The 9796-nt window shown below is 38.0% G+C and overlaps 1 protein-coding gene across 1 annotated transcript in view; it reads left to right on the forward strand.

The window, feature by feature from the left end:
- LCORL (ligand dependent nuclear receptor corepressor like) overlaps positions 1-8129 on the forward strand; it is a 72075-nt gene extending 63946 nt beyond the window's left edge. The window contains exon 5 of the mRNA XM_042871114.1: positions 5645-8129. Within this exon, the coding sequence (XP_042727048.1) occupies positions 5645-5697 (53 nt within the window). The 3' untranslated portion in view covers positions 5698-8129. The remainder of the gene's footprint in view (positions 1-5644) is intronic.
- The last annotated feature ends 1667 nt before the right edge of the window (positions 8130-9796 follow it).

Consider the following 9796-nt stretch of genomic DNA (forward strand, 5'->3'; position numbering starts at 1 on the left):
AAAGTACTTTTATTTTTTGCTTATTTTGCTATAACTGCAGAACTGTGCTTTACAAACATTGTTTAAACAAAAATTGGGAGTAATAGAAGTTATTCTGTTTTTTTTTAATGTTTCATTAGCAGTACTCTAAGCACTGTTTGCAGTGCTGTGTAGAGTTGTGAAGAATTCTATGAACTTATCTGAAATTTTGTTTCAATTTAGGTAAACAACACTTAGATGCTATTAGAAATTACATTTCTGTTTTTTTCATGTTCCTTCTTAATTGAATTTATTCTGTAACCCGGTAGTAATTTAACACAAATAAATTCAGGGCGTATTTTAAGGACAGCATTTTCTTTAAGGCATCAGCTCTTATTTCCAAGCTGTATGTTTGCAAATGCCAAAACAGTTTTGCGAGAGCTGCAGAATTACCAGTCCAATTTCATCCTATTTTTTAACTGCTTATTTTTCATTGTGTACTTTAGCTGTTCTCTAATTTATCTCTTATACCTGATAGTTTTATAATATATATCAGCAGGAGTTCAGTCAGCCTTCATCATAGATTTCTTCAAATCCAAGCATGGAAATTCTCTGAGTAGTCATGACTACTTTTTAATCCACCTTTTCTTAAGAGGAGGTAATTTTATTTTTTTTTCCTGCAGAAGAAAGATACATGTCTTTTCCAAAGCAGGCCTATACGCAGGCTTTGTCTTCCTAGTTCTATGCTTTTGGCCACTGGATGCCTCGGGATTCTAGAACTCTTTCTGTTTGTACTCTTGTGGAATAGGTCTAGCAATTTAAGTCTCTCTTTACATTTTTTCTTAACTGCAAAAAGGGGACCTTTTTCTGATGATTTCTTGCACATTGTAGACATGTGTCACATTCTAGATTGTTCTTCAGTGTTCTCTGGTATAATGGTATCTGTTGCTCTATTAAGTATAAATCTGTATCTATTAAGAAATTCATGTTTACTGGGATCTAAGTTTCTTTTCTGTATTCTGTTGTTTTTCTTGTCAGCCTGGCGGGTTTCACTTTCTTCTTTCAGTAGTCAAACTTGACTTCTGTCTGCATTCATCTTTATCTGTTCTTTACCAAAAAACAAAATGCAGACATACCTTTCACAAACGTTTCTTTCAGTGGCTGTGCCAGCTCACCCCTCTCCATCCTCTTATTTCACGCTCCTTTCAGTCATACGGGTGAAAACCGGTGCTTTTGCCTTTTATCATGGTGTATCTGTAAGAGGGACAAGAAGCCTGATTTGGTTATTGCTTTTTCTTCAGTGATGACCAAGGTTAGGCTTGTCCATAGAAATTGTCTTAGTGTAACACTTCACATAAAATCTTTTCAAGGGCATAAGCCTATTCATTTCTACTTAGTTTTGAAGATCTTAGATAAGTTGTGTATTTTTAAGCCATTAGTGAGTAACACGATTACATTCTTCATGTTTTTCCAAGCAGTTCTTAGGTAAGTACTCTTTCTGTTTTTACTTTGTAGCTCAAGGTGGAATATTTCTAAACAGTGGTCCTGCTGGGAACTACACTGAAAGTTCCACATTTCTTGTTGGAATACTCTCATGTGTAAAGACTTGGGAACACTTAGGGAAGTCAGTCTTTTAGGATGGACATTCTCACAGGTTTCTCACTATCATGTAATTGAGAGATTATATTTGGCATTTTACTGATACAGGCTTGCCCTCAAGCTTGTATGTTTTCAACCATTAAAATCTTGATTATTTTCTTAAAATAATGGATTATTTTCCTGTATATGAAATATAAGCCTAGCAGAAAAATTCGATGAGATGAAATACAGTATGACATCTTTCTTACTTGAAAATCAAAAGTAGTCTGATACTCACTTGAGTGGTGCTTTTTCCCAAATTTTGGGAAAAACATGTACTTACAGTAAGAATTCAGCATTCTTAATGACTGTATTGATTGTTACTGCAAAGTACACAGTAACAGTCACATGTTTTTTAAATGTAAAAAGCTTATTTACAAAGTGAACAAAGAGGTAAGAGCTATAGGTAAGGCGTCCATTGTTAAAATTAGGGTGGAGTTGGTTACCTGTGTTTCCAGTTACAGATATTTGTTTCTCTGGTATCTTTGTTCTTGAGTGCATGTCCATCAGCTCGCTATACACAGCTGTTTTAAAATTATATTTAAATAATAGAAATCTCAGAAAAGGAAATTACTAATTTGCAAATTATTGTCTGACCTTCCTTAATTCAGAAGCCTGGTGCCTTGTAAGTCGCACAGGGACTGTCTCATGTTTCTGAGATGATCTCCCTCCATAACATAACTGCGCTTGTAATGCCAAAAAATATTTTGAATTAAAGGTTGGAGATTAATCCAATTCAAATAACAAATATACGTAGTTGTATTTGCTGTAGTTTGGAGGTGGTGGTGCTCTGTTTCTGTGGACATCAGCAGCCTGAACCAACATCCTCAGTTGTGAACGTCCAACCCCAAGCCCCAAAATCCAACCTTGCACAAATGCATTTTCAGTATGAATAAGTACAGTTAAAATAGCAAACGTATGCTATAACATGTTTCTAAAGAAAACTGCACAACAGTTTGGTTTTTTTTTATTATTATTATTTTTTTGCTGTTCTGTTTTGTTTAAATTGATTTGTATGCTGCTAGCTTCCATTAGTGCATAGAAATTGTTTTCTTTTGTGGAACAGAGGCCAACTTGTTTCACAGCAGTGCCTAAATAGATACTAAAAATTAATGGTGTTCCTCATGAAATGAGTGATGCTTCCTTCCAGCTGTTAGGATTTTAGCTAGTTTTGTTTCCAAGGTTTTTCAATGACAGTATGCTATGAAAGATTAGAGACAGGACTATTTTTTCTTTAAAAAGATTTAATAGTAACGCTAATAAAATATGCTTGAAAATTGTATCGCTTCTTCATACCATTTTGGTGACACTCTACCCTAATATTTCGCTTTCTTTAAGAATTCTGTGCTCTGTGCCAGATAATGTGTATCGCCACAAAGCATGGTGGTTCTTCTAAACAAAAACCTTAAAAACCACAATACTAGATAGTCAAGCTGCCTTAAAGCAACTCTTAGTTATTTTTCTCATGTATCTCATATGTATTTGCTTTGTGTTTTCTTTGATTTTATGCACCCATCCTGATTCTGACTTCTCACACTGTATTTTGGCCTCAGTTCACTTCCAGTCTCACTTATATTTTGTTTACTGTTTTATTTTTCTTAGTGTTCCAGCTGTGTTAAATACAACACACATCTCATTTTTAGATCACTCCCTTCATGTTGGCTGTCTCCCCAACCTCCTGTGATCTAGTTGGGGGTGCCATCTGTTTTCAGGGCACTTCTGTCTCATGCGCTAGCAAACACAATTCCATTCATTCACTTGAAAAATATTTATTTCTTATTACAATGCGAACCCACTTGATAAATGGAAATGAGGCATAAAGAACTTTCTGAGTACATTTCTTTGATGTTGCATTTTGGCATTGTGCAAAGACAAGTTCAGATTTCAGAGACAATAAATCTGACAGTGCGTGCTTGATTTGCCTTTGTTTCAGTGTATGTAGCGTTAGCGAATCAGCCTCTGCTTGAATGCCTGTCGAGGCACTGTAGTCACTGTGCATTTAAGCTGTATAGATTCTACTGCTTCATTTTCTGGGAAATCATGGAGTGGTTTGTACATGTATAACTTAAACAACATAAAATATTTTCTATTTCCACTCCATTTTTTGAATGCTCTGGCTAAAAGTCTTATTGCTTTGTATCAAATGCAATGTATCAAGAATGCTTGTATGCTTTCTAAGGTATAGATTTGGACATCATTAATAGTTGTTTTCTTTAACGAGTCTGGTTTGCAGAACTTGTGTCAGGTAGGAGAATTCAAAAACAGACTGACAGCTCTCAGCCAATCAAGGAGATACACTGTGCTACGAAACCAGTATTGCTAATGATTAGAGAAGCATAACCCTGCAGCAACACTTGCACAGACATTTTACAGCGTACAGATGCACAACATCTGATGGTAATCTCTGTCAGTTAGTGCTGAGAAGTCTCCTAACAGATAGCAATTATCCTTATGCTTACTTTTTCTGTGTGGCCTTCACATACAGTAGGCAGAGGTTAACTGTACAAATGCATGCACTTCAGCTATCCAGACTATTTTAACTTTGTCATTTTCATATAATAGGTGTCATTTTCCTCTGGTTTTCTTCAGGAATGCAGTTTTAAACTGCAAAGAGAATAAAGAGCTCAAAGAATATTATTCTCTTTTGTGCTTGGCAGCCTATCATCTTAAACAGAATCGGTCTGAAGTGCCAGCAGTAAGAATCAGTATTACTGAAACTGGATGATTGGGTAAAACTGAAGTAACAAAAGAAAACTTTGGAAAGAAATACTTATATATTTAATGGAAACATAAATTGAAAGACCTTTCTATTTAATTCCTTTTTCCTTAACAATAGGTGGGAAATGTAGTGGGGAGAGAGTCCTTGTAGGTCCTGGCAGGCCTGGATACTTGGCCACATATAGGCTTTTCTGCATAGAGACGGCTGAGTAGACAGAACTTCAGAATCCAGCAGCATTAATTTAAATTGTCTTCTTTGATTTGTTAGAATAGCAAAGGCACTTGCTCTTGTCCCAGCAGATCTGAAAAAGGGAATTGAGAGGTGATTAGTAAAGGCAACTTGGGAATTGTTACAATTCATAAAATAAAAATCTTGTGGTATCCTCAGTGACAGCTTCCTAGAACCACTTGCTTCATGTACCACTGCTGCCAAAGAAAGCCAATGGGTCGTGAGGATCCCCACCCTTCAGTGATGAGGCAGAGCGCTCTATAGTGACACGCAGCACCCAGCTGCTCCTTCTGCTCCTTCCCCACTGCTTCACATGCACTCACTTCCTATACTCAGAGTTAGAAAACTTGAGACTGCATGTGTGCCTCGCAGAGTGGTGCTGCAGCGCTCCATGTGAAGAAGCACCTGTATCCGACCTCCAAAACTTGCGTGCATGGAAGCTGAGCGACTGAGTTATTCTCACGTGGACTAAAAGAAAATAGATGATAATTGCTGTAATAGAAAACAGATGGCTGCAGAATTGGGAAACTTTAACCTTTTCAGAGACTGACATTTAAGATCAGTAAAATGTCTGTTTTTGTCAAGGCATTTCACCTAATGAAGTTAAAAGGAGCTCCATTCTCCACCCAGTGCATGCCTTCGAAGTGGAGGACACCAAAAGGATATAGAGAGGAGATAATGACCTACAACCCAATTCCAAGCTCTACCGAAATAGGCTTTGTAGCTTCTGGTAGCATCAGACTGTATCCCACAGTTCTTTCTAGCATAAGCATCGCTGTACAAAGCATCTTTCTGACTAGAAATGTGTTATACACACTAACCTTTCATAAGCAGAACAGGATAAAATTTAGAGTAGAATATACTGATGGATCTGAATGGAGAAATCCAACTGCTTCTATTTAATTTTTAAATTTAATTCCAGTATCTACTTAGAAATGCTATTGAAATACACAATTGTCAGACCTCCTATTACATCAACAGCTAGAAAATAAATCACTACAGGTAAAAGAACCAAAAGTGGGATGAAAGACTAGATTCACATTGCTTAGAAAATATATTAATGCAGCTCTCTAACTTTATTCTTTCCTTGCTTATATTAAGGTCCAACTCCTGGCTCCACACAAGACCACCTAAAAATCAAACCATACTTCTGATAGCACTGTCCAGATGCTCCTCAGAGACCAGCACCTTGGGGCCCACTGCTCTGGGCTGAATGAACCAAGGGAGTTCAGACACTGCTCGTACATCTTGCCACCTAGACCCTTCCCTGTTTTTGTAGTCCTCCTTTGGACACCCTAACAGTTCTATATCCTTGTATTGTAGCACCCAAACGTGCAGCCAGTGCTCCATGTGAGGCAACCCAGCACAGAGCAGAGGACAATCCCTTCCCTCTCTTGACTGGCAGTGCTGGGCCTGATGCCCAGGGGATGGTTGCCCTTTTGTCTGCCAGGGCACACTGCTGGCTTAGACTCCACTTGCTGTCATCCAGAAGCCCCAAGTCTCTTCCCAGCCTCTCATTTCCCAGTCAGTAGAGGATTTCCCCACAGCAGGTACAGATTCTACCACTTGCCATTGTTGAACTTCATGCACTTGGTGATTGCCCGGCCCTTGAGTTTGCAAATTCTAGACTCCCACAGCATTTATGTTTTTTTCAGCTAACCAGGACAGAACAAACAAAACCAAAAACTCCTGCGCTATCACTTCAATTAGCTGTTGAGTATTTCAGTTGGTTGCTCCTAGATCAAGTTTCAATACCAGGCCACGCCTGGAAGGCAGCAATACTTCAGAAGTCAGCCCTACTTCCTTCTCATACATTCTTAATCCTGAGGCTTTGATTTTCCTCACAGCAAGAGGGCAAAGTCTCAAATCTGAAGAGGCTGTAAATGCAAAAATTTAACCCTACTGACTGATGTCTTTCTCTGTCGCTTCCACAGAGCACTGCATGCTCTGTTTCCAATGGGAAAGAATTGATCAGAGTAACAAAAGCACGTGCAAACCTGAAACGCCATGAAGGAAAAAGGTGCAAAGGCAAAAACAATACAAAGGATCGCTCTGAAGAGGAGAGACAAACAAAATACTGGCTGGGGGGCAGTACCCCATTTACAGAGGGTTAGGAATAAGGATTAGTAAATTAGAAGTGCTATGCACCTTCTTTGCATTATTACAAAAGCACAAAACTTTCCAGAGAGCTTGCATAAAAATGTAAAGCATGAAAATTGTGTTTCAAATGATCTGTGAAAAATATTAAATTGCCACTTCAGCTGTTATACAAGCTGTAATTCCCTCTTGCCATCAAGAGAAAAAGTTTAATGTGAATCAGCCAATAGTACTTAAGTAATGCAAACCAGTACATCTCAGGGTAGAGTCTTACAACTACTTGGCATCCTCCTACTGTTCACCCATGTTATAAGCAGTTTTGCTTAGGTCTTCACATATGCAACAAAGTGAATTGTATGGTTACATAATCAGGAACTAGAACTGCAGTGAGCACTACATGCTGCAGCGCAGTCAGTCCTTGATAATCTGCACTTAAGCTCTGCGATAGACCTGGCTTCCTGAAATGCAGAAGGTGGGGCGTTCTGCTGCTTAAAGATTCCTTTAAAAGGAGCAAGAGGGTGCAGGTACTTTACTGCATGATTGTTAGCTCATAACCTTCATTACGGTACATTGAATTTCATGTTTGCTATCTCAATAATTAGGAATATTTCCCACTTTTTGCCAATCTTGCACTTCGAGAAGGATGGTGATGAACACTGTTGCACGTGGGACAAAGATCTCTGCAGTGAAATAGAGTAGGGATGGAGAGGTTTGAAATTCATTCCTTGAGGAGTTTTTGAGGTTTTGATTTGATTTCGTTGTTTTTCTTTCATTAAGTGGCAGGACAGTATTCCAAACTCTGCCTTTTTCTTTCCTCACCTGAGCATGAACCACTACAGTGCTTTATATGGCAACATGGTTCAATCCACATTTACATCCTGGTTTGCTTAGTGATCCCCACAGAGAACTGGGTTTCTTTTCCTTCTCCTGTTACTTACTGTCCTAGATTTGTCTCTATATTAGTCTTTTTATGGCTGTACAAAATAATGTCATTAAAGACAAAATAATTTCTGCCCATTTCCTGTTCTGTGGTTTTACAGTGGATTTGGATTAAGGAAGGCCAGGCTGCAGACTGCTGCTCCTGTGCAAAGGAATGTTGGTGGCAGGAGTCTCACCTAGCACAGTCTCTGCAAACGAACAAAATCAGCTGCTCCTACACAAACAAGCCCCATCCAGCTTCGCAGCATGGAGAGCCTAGCACAGTTACGTTCTGGCCTGCTGGTTCTGGTCTGTTTCTGGAACATACTGCAATAAAACAAAAAATCATAAACCAGTACAGGCAGCCTGCCACCACCTCGCCTTTATCAGTTTGCTTGTTTGCAGGACAAAGAGGAAAGCATACTAAACTTTCTCTCATTTCTTTCTCCCCTCTCCGACCCCCACTTCTTTCCTCACAGCACGCTACAAGTGAAAGTCTCTGAGCCGCAGAATTCAATAGATGTGAACACAGAAAATGAACATTTGAAGTCCATAAAGATGTGCCTTAATCAGCCCACTGAGTGGAATCTGAGTTTTTCAACAGCATCTCTTGCCAGCTGTAAAGTTTTTAACCAAAATCTCAAAACTGAGGAGAACAAATAGATTGCAGCTGTTCTTGCACTATTATTTTGTACATTGTTCTTGATTTTTTTTTTCTGCTGAATAATAAGCATTTATTACATTGATCATGAAATGATCTTGTGTGATTTGGCTTTATATTACTATTAGCATTATTCATTTTGATGTACTTTTTTTTTTTTAAATATGAAATTTCACATCTCACTCTCATGGAATTCTTGCAGTACAGATTTATATCAGAATCAGATGTTCCCCTTCAATAGTATTGTGATTTTTCTATGTTCTCTAAGTTTAATTATTGTTTCCCAATTTTATTTTTGTGCACGAAAGTTAATATATTACGTAATTGTGGCATAAGTCACCATGTAACAATTTATGGTAATAACAATTCAAACAAATCTGTACCAGGTGGAGACTGACTACCTCGAAGCAAAGCTGTAACGAGAAGGTAAAGTATCCAAGATCTCCTTCATAAATGGATTGAAATGTACGAACAGCCAGTTTGTTTCTGCAGTAGGCTTTCATCTTCATTTATCTTGAGAACTTTTGTGTGGCAGTGTTTAATGACCGTAATGTCTCAAAGAAAGGCCAACCTTGCAGGAGAATCTCTTGAATGATTGTCATTCAGCAAATCTGTATCTGCACTTTTGGAGGTTTCCGCTGAACGGTCTTTCTTCCCCTTTTGTTTTAATGAATTTATGCCTGACACCAATTAAAATGGATGTAAATGCTCTTCCTATTTCTTTTTTTTCTACTTGTACTTTGGAAATTCAATGTAATCATCAAAAAACTCTACTCAAAGAAGTAGTGAATGGTTGTAGCTGACTACATTGTAGACATTCCACGCCTAAATAAGCTTTAGCAAGGTTTATGTACTTTATTCATCCAAACTTGATTATTAATAGAGCTATAACAAGTGTTAGAATAAAACCATACAATACACTTCTCTTTGCTGGAGTCATACATTCAATAGCTAGAGTAGAGGTTTTTAAATTCACTGCATTGCCTTTATTTGCAGAGAACCAACCCAGAAGAAAATTTTTCCTTGGAAAATTCTGTATTTTATCTAACAAATCTTTTGAGTATTCACTTAAAAACATCACAATACTTAAGATGATGCAACTCTTCTCTGCTGAAGCTTGTTTAATTACTGATTGCATTTGTAAGTAAGTTAAAAAAATGGTTGTGAATCACTGTAACTCAAGTTCCCTCAAGACCACTGAGTCCCTGAGCCATCAGAGCAGGACAAGGTACAGAATGAACATTCTTGATTGCACCCTCTAGATGGTCCTTATGTATCTTAAACAATTAATATATTTGGATTCTCTGGGAGCAAAAAGATGAGAATAAAACTTCCTGAGAGAGAGACATTGGAGTTGACATCAGTGGAGCACCAACAAGGTACAACAAACTAAAAGGAATGGAGAAAGTCATAAAAGCAGTGGAACTGATGCATCCTGTCCTTATTCCTGTGTGTCTGAAGGACGTACCATGCAGATTTCTCATCCTCTCAAATACCAGAACATCTGGTATCCAGATATACCAAATATACAGCAGAACTTCTCCATTACAGGAGTGTCTCACTTCCAAGCATCTATT

This window comes from Lagopus leucura, unplaced genomic scaffold (genome assembly GCF_019238085.1).
Source record: "Lagopus leucura isolate 7727_CA_CO unplaced genomic scaffold, USGS_WTPT01 Super-Scaffold_100004, whole genome shotgun sequence".
NCBI lineage: Eukaryota > Metazoa > Chordata > Aves > Galliformes > Phasianidae > Lagopus > Lagopus leucura.